This window comes from Patella vulgata, chromosome 3 (assembly GCF_932274485.2).
Source record: "Patella vulgata chromosome 3, xgPatVulg1.2, whole genome shotgun sequence".
NCBI lineage: Eukaryota > Metazoa > Mollusca > Gastropoda > Patellidae > Patella > Patella vulgata.
In genome coordinates, this window is record NC_065881.2 from 39,915,614 (window position 1) to 39,927,773 (window position 12,160).

The window sequence follows — 12,160 nt, forward strand, 5'->3', positions numbered from 1 at the left end:
GGCTGATTACAATATCTCTCTATTTATAACCAGACAAAACATTACTCAAGGTAATTGGATAAAAGGTTATACAGCGAGAACTATTATTACATGTATTTTGTTCCGAAACATCTCTTTTGATTAACAGCATTAAATAATGTTAGTACATGTATGTGGGGGATTAAAATAAAATACAGCTCATGCAGTGCCATCTAGGTCTGCCTTTATATTGACAGTCTTTGAAATGTAATTTGATTTGAAAACCACAAATTTCATGATCCATTCTGTGCCAAAGTTCAGATTTATTGTATTACGGTAAAAAAAAAAATGAAACTTGAACTTTATTCTGAAGTGTTGTTCTGCTGGAGAAACAATAATATTTATTTTTCCTCCCACCTGCTTAAATATTTCAGACAGTATTTATAAATGAATTTTTGTTTCTCATTCTGTACACAAATTGGCAAAATATCTTGTTGAATGGTGCAGAAGAGCGGTAGATGTTGTATTTTTTCAAAAAGCCAAGTTCAGCATTTTATACGCCCACATTTTCATGTGGACATATATTGTCATCGCCCCTGTCTGGTCAAAATTTTTATCCAATTTCAACGAAACTTGAAACATAGGTTTATCTCCCTGAGATCTTGGTTCCTTTCGATATTGGCATGTATCGGACCGTAACTTCATGGATTATGAACCCTGATTGTACAAAAAATCAGAACAAAATGCCCCTCTCCCCCTCGTACGCAAATAGTGTAAACATCTGGTATATCAAGGTTGTGGACCCTCTAGAGGTCACAATTTTGATCCGATTTTGATGAAACTTGAAATACATGTTTATAACCCATTGATCTTGGTTCCTGTCTGATTTTTGTGCACATCGGATCGTAACTTCCTGAATTATGGCCCTTGATCGTACGAAAAATCACGTTTTTAGCTTGTGGTCTCTCTTGAGGTCACAATTTTTATTTGATTTAAAAAAATTGTTTTAGTATATCACTGTTACACCCTAATGGTGGTTGAGTTTGAATTTCGTGAAAATCGGACCAAAACTGCTGGACAAAATGGCCACCCCTCGTAAGCAAATAGTGTAAAAAATATGGTATATCAAGGTTGTGTACCCTTTAGAAGTTACAATTTTGATCCGATTTTGATGAAACTTGATCCCATGTTAGCCGAAAATTTTAAGATGATACAAAAAATGAGGTCTTGTGTATAGCATTGGCAGCATGATAAAGATGGTTGGAAATTGAAATGAGTAGGCCCTACTGCCACATTCATGACAAAATATCCCTCATAGTAAACTGGATGGTGTATACCTGTCTTCATCAACCTGGTTGGTGCATAAATGTAAAACGATAAACCTAATTACACTTCGTTTCATTTCAAGTGACCTGAACTGGATAATTAGTAATTTAATAAACATTGCAACACAAACTGCCCTACAGAAACCACAGACAATCCAAAATAGCAAATCCATTTTACACAAGACTTAATAAAATAAATTGCCACAATTGTCCCAAATTTTAAAAGGAAATTGAAATTATGTATTAATTATAAGATTAGAAACCAAACTTTGTGGAATTGTTAGAGAAGATCCCTGAGCATTCAGTAGATTGAGATGTATACAAGAGATGAGCTTGGAAAAAGTAAACAAAGCTGACATTGAAGTGGCATTTTACAGTCTAAGGAAATATTTGATCACAGTAGAAAACTCAATATTGTCAAATACAATATTTATACAAATTATTCTGTGTATGTAAAACAATGAGGTCATCAGACAGGAACATAGTAGGCAGGGCAGTAAGGGGAAGTTCTAACAGTTCACTAAGTCATATATAAAACTAATTTACAGAGAGTAAACAGAACACACCCTATGATAAAAATTTGTAAAAAAAAAAACCTGACTTGTAGCCTACGTACAAGCAGATTTATAATTGAAGGTCATTTAGACTCTGTGAACCAATTAATACAAGACACCACCATGTTATTGAAATGTGAATGATGGTGTGTCAATAAATGCACTTGCAAATTTCCTTAGGTACAACATTTTTTAGCATTTATTTTTTTTGCTTTTTAGAATGACCTTGATCTCCCTGTACGAATTAAAGCTGGACACATAGGTAAGTAAATATTATACTCTAATCTTCTAATTTAGTATGTCTTTCATATATTTGTGTACCTCAGTCGAATTCAAATCATTGACAGTTTTATGTATATCAACATGTCATACTATAACCCAAAACTTATCAGATACACTCTTTGCATACCAATAAAGACAATTTAATTGGTTATTAAGTTCACATGATTGAGTCACCGTATTCAATAAAAATAATTTGACATGTCATCAGGTTTTAAGCAGATTTATGTATAGTAAGCCTAAATATTGACATGAGAACTGCAAATCATCCAAGCTTGATGTATCAAACTAATGAATGATAAATGAATATAAACAAGTCGTGTTAAATTGTAATATTGAAACATATAAACAAAATGAATCAGAAATTGATCAGTACAAACAAAAGTATACATTATTGGTTGTTGGTATGGTTGAGAATCTACACAGTAAACAGAATTATCACTAAAAAATCACATTCCTTTCCCGATTAATGTCAATTAGAGACAATCTTGTTAATAAGCAGTCCCTCTCAACCCTAAAAATATTGTTTGCAATTGATCCGATTTTAAGGATCTTTTATATTATTCTCCAGGGAAATTAACTTTAAAGATTCCTTGGAAGAATTTATATACTGCACCAGTTATAGCTGAAATTGATGGAATTTATGCCTTGGCAGTTCCCAATGCCTGTGAGTAGAAAATAATTATTAGTTTATAATAAAAATGAAGATATGTGTAGAATCTCTAGTTGGTTAGAATTATTGTACAGTTTTTAGCACACTATGTGGTCTTTAGTTTATATTGAAAGTCACTGAGTCATTACTAAATTTACATGAAAACTGTTTTATTTTCTCATTCCAGCTATTAAATATAATGCAGAAAAGGAAGAAAAGACCAAACAAGATGCAAAACAGAAAAAACTTACACAAATTGAAGAAGCTAAGAAAATTGAGGCTGAAAAAGGTTTGAATAATGCCATTTATAACAATTCTCAGAAATCTCAATTTGGATTCTACTCTTTTAGACTCTTGAACATTATTTTACAGGATAATATTTTACGATAATTTTGTAATTGAGTAATTGTGCCTAATTTATTATATTAATTGTTATCATCATCATCACTCAAGAGAACTATTAACCAATTTATGTTGTTTCTGTACAAGATGGATCAATGATTAATTATCTGGGGATTATAAATTATTTATGTTATTCTAGCAGGAAGTATAATTTCATTAGCATCTTTTGTTCAAATTATCATATGAACTAACATAGTACTATGTTTCTATATAAAGATTATTGATTGTTTTTATGCATAGCAAATTTTACATCTGACAGGAATTTAACAGTATCCCCCCCCCCCCCCCCAGAATACATTCATTCACTCAATTTTTTGATAAATTTCCATCTTTTTCTCATTCATTCAAAGCAGACATCAATAGAGATGATTATATGTTCATGAACAAAGTCCATCATTTCATCAACAGACTGTAAATGTCTTCCTGTCCCATTCATAGCCTGTGTATTCTTTTATACCCAGACAGATTAAAATGATGAAAAAGTATTTATGTCCTAGTTGTTTGTAACATTTGATAGACAGTAATTTGTACATTAGTATTATATAATTCAATTCCTAACATGTCCAATTTAAACTGAATAGCCAGATCACATCAAATTAAATGTTTACAATTCAGTATAGATCACCTAAGAGCTAAGGTTTCTTTGTGTTTTCATTTGAGAATCTGGCCTTAATGTTTTTGTATGGGTGACATATAATATAATCAATTTTTAACGACTGGTTTGATTTCCCAGTTAGAATACATATACTGGGAGTAAAGTAACATTTCATCAAATGGAAATTATACTAATAATGGCTATCTTTGAATATTCTATCAAATTAATCCTGTCTCTGCATTTCTCTTGGGGTTCTTTTTGATTTATTTATAATACATATAGAAAAATTCTTACAATTAACATTTCTCCCATTTCTTTTCTAGACAATCCTAAAGATCCAAAACAAGACAGTTTTGCTGAGAAACTTGCCACACAAGTCATTAAAAATATCCAGGTTCGAGTTTCCAATATACATGTTAGATATGAGGATAATCTAACTAATCCCAAACATCCTTTTGCTGTAGGATTTATGTTACAAGATTTACTCTTCCAGGTAAATGATACATATAACACATGGACGTCACTGTAGCATCAATTAATATAAACTGGGTTTTGATTTAGTTTCTATTTCTTAATTGTCCCCCGCCTTTCTGTCTATCTGTCTGTCTGTCCGTCCATCTGTACGTCCATCCGTCCGTCCGTCACACTTTTTGGGACACAATAACTCTCTTTCTAATAGAGGTAGAATGTTCAAACTTGGTGTAGGTGTTTATTAGGTCAATGCCTTGATGGAGATCGAAGATGAGCATTTTCGGCTTAGGGTAAGCAGAGATAAGCAATTTGATTGGTTGATGCTTTGGGACACAATAACTTTAGTTCTAATTAAGTGAGAGTGATGAAACTTGGTGTATAGTTTCATTACATCAATACCTTGACTAAGTTCGATAATGAGCATTTTCTGCTCGGGCAAGCAGAGTGATAAGCAATTTGATTGGCCGAGACTTTGGAACACAATGACTCACCTTCTAATTGAGCTAGAATGTTCAAACTTGGTGTAGGTGTTTATTAGGTCAATGCCTTGATGGAGTTCGACGATGAGCATTTTCTGCTTAGGGTAAGCAGAGATAAGCAATTTGATTGGCTGAAGCTTTGGGACACGATAACTTTAGTTCTAATTAAGTGAGAGTGAGGGCACTTGGTGTATAGCTTTATTACATCAATACCTTGACTTAAGTTGGATAATGAACATTTTCTGCTGAGGGTAAGCAAAGCAATAAACAATTTGATTGGTCGAGACTTTGGAACACAATAACTCTCCTTCTAATTGAGGCAGAATGTTCAAACTTGGTGTAGGTGTTTATTAGGTCAATGCCTTGATGGAGTTTGACGATGAGCATTTTCTGCTTAGGGTTAGCAGAGATAAGCAATTTGATTGGTTGATGCTTTGGGACACAATAACTTTAGTTCTAATTAAGTGAGAGTGAGGACACTTGGTGTATAGTTTTATTACATCAATACCTTGACTAAGTTCGAAAATGAGCATTTTCTGCTCAGGGTAAGCAAAGTGATGAGCAATTTGATTGGTCGAGAGTTTGGAACACAATAACTCTCATTCTAATTGAGTTAGAATTTTCACACTTGCTGTAGGTGTCAATGAGGTGAATGCCTTGATGGAGTTTGAAGACGAGAATTTTCTGCTTAGGGTAAGCAGAGATAAGCAGTTTGATTGTTTGATGCTTTGGGACACAATAACTTTAGTTCTAATTAAGTGAGAGTGAGACACTTGGTGTATAGCTTTTTTATATCAATACCTTGGCTAAGTTTGACAATGAACATTTTTTGCTGAGGGTAAGCAGAGCGATAATCAATTTGATTGGTCGAGACTTTGGGACACAATAACTCTCCTTCTAATTGAGGTAGAATGTTCAAACTTGGCGTAGGTGTCTATTAGGCGAATGTTTAAACTTGATGTAGATGTTCATTAGGTGAATGTCTTGACTGAGTTCAATGATTAACATTTCGAGCTGAAGCTAAGCAGAGCTAATCGATTTCATTTGTTGATGGTTTGGAACAAGATAATCTTGGTTCTATCTGATAGAGAGTCATGAAACTTAGTGAAAAAAATAAATTTGCGATTAATTAATATGTGTCATCTATTTATTTTGCAATTTGGCCAGGGGACATCAACCTCACTGTTGGCTTGTTATCTGTACATTTTCTTTCTCTTCTATCCTGTCTTTGAAATAAAGACAAAACCCCATTATCGCAATAGTATTACATTGACTGATTGTTTGCCCCATGTTTCTCATTGAGGCATGTATAAATACTGTTTTTTTTTAGATAACCCATGTCCTTCTTCACTTCTCTTGAACAGGATCTAATACAATTTATTAATTGTTCAACTAATGTATAAGTGTTGATCAAGACACTTACATGTAATGCAGTTACAATTATATAAAAAATATGTGTCACTGATGCCTACAATTTGACAATCAAGATTAGTAGGCCGAAGCTAAATGTAGACCTTATCCAATAATTTGGGCTCCTATGACTATCATTGAGTGTAAATTTGTAGGATTATTCAATAAAATAACTTTGATTTTCATTCAGGATAAAAAAATCCTTTCTAAAATAAACTAATTGGAATGGTTTTCATGCTTTCTGTTTGTTTGTTTTTTCAGACAACAAATGATAAATGGGAACCAACAGTTATTAAAGATGCTGTTACAATGATTTATAAAGTTTGTATTATATTCTCAATAACTCATTGAATTGTTTTACTGTAGATCTCACTAAGAGGTATTGTAATCGCAATACCTCTGTATAATATGACTGACCTTTTTATAAGTTCAAATTCCTTCTACATATGACATCACATCATATGGCTTCGATCATTGGCTCAATAGCTTGTGCAATGGTTACAAGGAAAAAGGTTAATATTGCGAGCTCATTAACCCGCACTGATGTCATCTCTCTCAGTGATATTAGCGGTTTAGCTAATATTCACTGCTGATCAGTGTGGTTTGATGAGTCATTTGCATTCAATTATTTAACATTTAATCAAGAAAACAAAATCATTATACCAAGGCTAGATAATTTCCCGACTTGGATTCAGTTAGATTTGTACAAGGCCCATAAGGTTTCTCCACTGCCAATAAAGGATGACAGCATCTTGTTACACTCAAGCAGTATAGATCAATGAAATTTTAATTTATCATAACTTTGTAAATATTGAACAGAAATAAACTATTTTTGGGCTGATATTTCTATCAGGGATTAAACTTTTACATTATTGTACTTTGCATCAAGGCTTTAAGTACTGGTTCTTGTTCTTCATAACTTACAATACTTGCAATAGAAAACATGACCACACAAAGTAACAACCACAAAATACAATCTGAATTTGAGATTTTAAATTGTTTGTTTGTATTTACAGTTAATGAAATTGGATAATCTAGCTGTATATTGGAATAGTTGTGATAAAATGTTTCAAAATATGCCAAAAGAAGACATCTTGGTAAGATTTCTTTTGAATTTCTTTGACACCAATAAGCTGATTGTAGCAGTCAATGATTATAGATTTTCAGAATATCTTTCTGTCACACATTTTGGAGTTGTTCTCCAATTTAAGTTCATATTTATATCTTGTGAACATAATAAGAGTTGGGTGGGATTGTTCATTTGAGTACCGGTATAAGGAAATTGACTAACAATTTCAAAGGCATTTTGTAATGTTATAAAGCTTGTGAACACATACAGGATAAAGTTCTCAATGGAATTGTGTAAATCCTGATAAATTGTTAATTTGAGCATTAGGAAAGTACGGACCCCCTCAAATTCATAATATTTTGATAGCAAACAGTAGTAATTCCCCTGTTTGTATTCACTTTATGAAATCTCTTAGGAACACTTTGCAGATCAGAGTTCTCAAAAGAATATTCATTTGGAGTATGTGGAAAGACCTGGCCGTAAATTTCAAATGCATTGTGCAAACTTGTCTTTCTCTTTACATTTTGACTGTCAAAAGCTAGCTTTTTATAAAAGACCCTGCAGGATTGGTGAACATGGATTTTAGAGCTAGAACAGACAACTTTGCTGTTGTTGGGCATCAGGGCTGCCAACTACCAGTATCGCAGCGCAATTCGTGAAACATATTTTGTTCGTTTCTAATCATAAATTAAAATCTAATGTTTTTGATTTGTAGTAACTGTGAATCATTAATATGCCTGTCATTTTGGATATTGACATGAAGATTTATCCACATTTTGAAGACTAGAAGGATTTCTCAACACTTTCAACGTGTATAATGTCAAATAAAATTTTATAAACAAAATTGAATTCGCTGTGTGACATTTTTTTCTCGAACTACCCAGACACAATTCATTATATCATATAATACAGGGACATAACTCAATAAATAGGGACTATTAAACCGGAAATAAGGACCCAAGTAGTACCACTCCATCAAGGTCAATTAAATAAAAATAGTTTATTTTTGATAACAAAGCAGTTACTTTTAATAAAAAATGAACTATTCTTTGAAAATAAAAAAAAGTAGTTCCTCTTTAACTGACTAATCAAATTCATGTAAAGCGATCTCCTAAGGAGATATCGCAGTAAATTATGGAATTTATCACACAAGCGATATCTACTGTAGAATGTATTATTGGGTGATAAAAGACCTAACCAAAAGTCTAGATCACATTCACAAACTGTCACAGCTACCTGTAGCAGTGCTAAAAACATCTAAGAATGAAATCTAATCATTTGTTATGAATTAAAGTAATATGTTGAAACTGAAAAACTAATCAATTTTTAAATTTGCTAATCAATTTTGGAAAAATTGCACTTTTTGATTAGCAGTGGAGCTAATCAACTTTGAATACCCAACATAATTATAGAAATTCACACTTATATATTGTATGTAAATACTTTCCCCTCTTTCTTCTTCAGCCTGCCTTAAAAGCAACTTTTGCAGATGAAGAATGTAAAAAGAATTTGCAATATTGTAAGTTTTATATTAACTAAAACAACATTTATCTTCTTGTTAGTATTGCTTTCGAAATACAAAAAAGTGTTTCATAATAAAAAAATTAAAAAATAAACCTAAAGATATTTTATTGTTTATATTTTATTAATGGTGTTCTTGTCTATTTCAGTAATAAAACCTATATCATCAGTTGCTCATCTTAAACTTAATACCAAGCCTGAACAATCCAAATTTTCTATACCTAAGTTATTTCTTACCGTTGTTTTTGATGATGTAGCAATAAGTCTGAGTAAACTACAGGTTGGTTTTATCTTTAACATGTTGGTTACCATGTCATCAACCCTGTCTGCTACATGATTTCTGATAATTCATTCAAGAGTTGTTGCCCGTGATCACGATTATTATCATTATTGTAAATACTCCAGGTACCTACAGAATGACAATGCAATAACCTTATGGACTGCTTGGTAAACATTGCTCCTGTGTGTATCTTTTATAACATTTAATATGATTGAATTGTGTGGAGTTATCTGGAACTATTTCCCAAGAAAACACTATTTTAGGTCAGATGGATTTTGAGAGTATCCCCAAGAACGAATCCACTGACCATTGGCCTAATTCATTAAATTTACCGATAAACCTAAACATTTTAAGGATGCATGAATTTCAGTGGCTGGATGATAAGTTTTTGTGAAGAAGGTCCCTGATATAGAATGTAATTAATGAATTTAGCTATAAATATTGTGTTTTACAGTATAATGATGTGTTAGAAACACTGGAATCTTTAGAGAGAATGGCCTTATTAGGTATTTATAGAAAATATAAACCTGATGTTCCATTTAAAGGAAATGTCAAAAGATGGTAAGTAAAATAATGTATTTTAAAACTTTCTGTCTGATTAATTAGTTGCCAAATTATTTAAAATTTTAGCAATTTTGTAAGTGAACATCAATTTCTATAACTTTTTAAAAATCAAAAAATATTGGAGTAGTAATTGCAATTTGACCTTTTCTTGTTTTAATTTTCAGGTGGCATTATGCGTATGAAAGTGTTCTAGAAGAAACTGTTCGGCGAAGAAGAAAAATGTGGTCGTGGAATAATATTATTAAACATCGCAAAATGATGAAATCCTACCGAGACACTTATATAAAAAAAATAGATAACAAGAAAGTGTCTTCTAGTGAACAGAAAGTATTAGATGTAAGTTGTTTTAACAGATTTACTCTCAACTCAGTCAACTGAGGTATTCGGATTCCATCGGCATGGGCAACGAATGTTTCCAACAGGTGCTAGGATCATTTTTATGACTGAATTCGTGGGAAATTCTGTAGGTATTCTTGAGAATTTGTCACAACTGTCTTACAAGAGATAATAAAATCATCAAAGTAATCAACAAAGAATTATGCGAGCGAGTTTTAATCTCACCGATAATTGATTGGTGATTGCTTTTTAATCTTTTGTGGCTTTACAACCACCGATTGAAGGCCGGATTATACAATGTTGATTCAATGGAAATCATTTGACGGGACGGATGATTAATGTTGTAATTCGGAATATTCAGAATACGGATTACTCAAAACTTTTTGGGCTGAAGTAGTAAGGAAATAAATCGAGACGTGAAAATGATGTCGGATTTCACAGAATGTCGTACTATCAGTGTGACACAGTGTGACAGAGTCCTCTGTATATTCATTTTGTATTATCTATTTTTGAACTATTATAGCAAGAATGGCTAGCTCTTCATCTAAATCTTACATAATGCTTGTTTAAGTTATATATTTATACAATCACGAAACATTATGGTACACTAATGTCAAAGGATGATGTCACATGTATATTTTAAGAATGATTTAAAGAATTGATATCTAAGTTTGTAGTAGAGTATAAATACGTTGTAATTACAGGAAGGGGAGAAGTATTTAGATATATTTAGTATAACTATAATGAGACAACAAGCTGAAGTAGAAGCATCTAAACTTGGGGCTAAAAGAAAAGAAGAGAAGAGTAGTGGTTGGCTCGGTGGATGGTTCGGTGGTGGGAAGAAAGATAAAAGTAATAGTGATAAGAATAAAACTGAAATAAGTAAGTTTATTTGGTATGTTATATCAGATTGTGCATGTCATAGGTCAAGTTTGATTTTCAAGAATCCAAATTTAAAATCAGTTTTTAGGAATCCAGATTCCAGATTCGAAGTTACAATAATACTTCCGGTTTTGAGAAAACTGAGTATTCCGACACTATGAGTAATCCGACATATGGTAGGGATCCCGTACGATGTCAGATTTGAGAGTCCACTGTATGATTGAAATTAGTTGTTATTTTTAATTTCCTGCATATTGCATAATTATGTAAGGATATTCTGAATTAATATATGAAATACTATTATTAAAAGCATATCTATGTATTTCAGAGGATCAGTTCTTTGAGATGTATACACCGGAAGAAAAGGCTAAATTATATGGTGCTATTGGTTATTCTGAAAATGAAGCTGATCCAACTTACCCTAAAGAGGTATAAGCTCAAATCCGGTCCATCATCCATTGTTACATTTTGTAACACATACAACCATAACACACAACTAAAAATTATCTGTAGACAACAACAACCAGACACACAAATAGATTCATAAAATACTATGAATAATACATATAATTATTTATATTTGTAGTTTGTAGCTGTGAGATTAGTAACTAAGTTAAGTAAGCTCAGTGTTGCTCTTCAAGATACAACTAAAGAGTAAGTCTTTTTATATGTCCACATATAATTTCGTGAAAATCGGACCAAAACTGCGGGACAAAATGGCCGCCCCTCGTACTCAAATAGTGTATATAGCATCTGGTATATCAAGCTTGTGGATCCTCTGATGAAACTTAAAACATATCTTTATATCCCAAAGATCTCATTCCCTTTTGATATTTACGCATTCCAGACCATAACTTTCTGGATTATTGCCCTTGATTGTACAAAAAATCATTTTTGTTTTTAGCTTGTTCTCTATCCACCTCTTGCAAAATGTGGGCGTATTCTACCTGGCAGTCGCTGGTCTCATTCTATTTATATATTCAGTTAAATTTTGATGTTTTCTACATTTGAATAAACCATATTTCATGAAGTATTTTGTGAGATACATTTATGATAATATTTTACTATGATCCGATCAGAATGCTGGAATGGTTTATAATTTGACTTATTAAATTACTGTTTTATTTTACAGAGATCCTATGATAATGAAGTTAATATTAAAAGAGGTCTTCTCTTCTGTTGGTCAAAGACCAGCAGCTAGTGCAATTAGGTCAGTTTAATTTCCCTCGGTGCTCAGATTTCTTTAACCTTGTAATATATTTACACATCTGAATGGAAAGAACTGTAAACCATTGAATATTGATATTAAATGTAAAATGTTACATATCATGATTGAGAAATAAAAAAAACACCAGGTCATAAAATTTTACAACAGGATTACCA

General features: G+C 32.1%; 1 protein-coding gene across 2 annotated transcripts in view; it reads left to right on the plus strand.

The window, feature by feature from the left end:
* The window catches only part of LOC126815237 (intermembrane lipid transfer protein VPS13A), a 103,998-nt gene that overhangs the window by 16,195 nt on the left and 75,643 nt on the right, over positions 1-12,160 (plus strand). For both annotated transcript variants that reach the window (XM_056099384.1, XM_056099385.1), the window contains exons 3-16: positions 2,057-2,099; positions 2,688-2,783; positions 2,956-3,057; positions 4,089-4,258; positions 6,387-6,446; positions 7,142-7,222; positions 8,659-8,713; positions 8,865-8,995; positions 9,450-9,556; positions 9,724-9,895; positions 10,600-10,777; positions 11,106-11,206; positions 11,364-11,431; positions 11,910-11,987. In XM_056099384.1, coding sequence (XP_055955359.1) covers positions 2,057-2,099; positions 2,688-2,783; positions 2,956-3,057; positions 4,089-4,258; positions 6,387-6,446; positions 7,142-7,222; positions 8,659-8,713; positions 8,865-8,995; positions 9,450-9,556; positions 9,724-9,895; positions 10,600-10,777; positions 11,106-11,206; positions 11,364-11,431; positions 11,910-11,987 — 1,442 coding nt within the window. The remainder of the gene's footprint in view (positions 1-2,056; positions 2,100-2,687; positions 2,784-2,955; positions 3,058-4,088; positions 4,259-6,386; positions 6,447-7,141; positions 7,223-8,658; positions 8,714-8,864; positions 8,996-9,449; positions 9,557-9,723; positions 9,896-10,599; positions 10,778-11,105; positions 11,207-11,363; positions 11,432-11,909; positions 11,988-12,160) is intronic.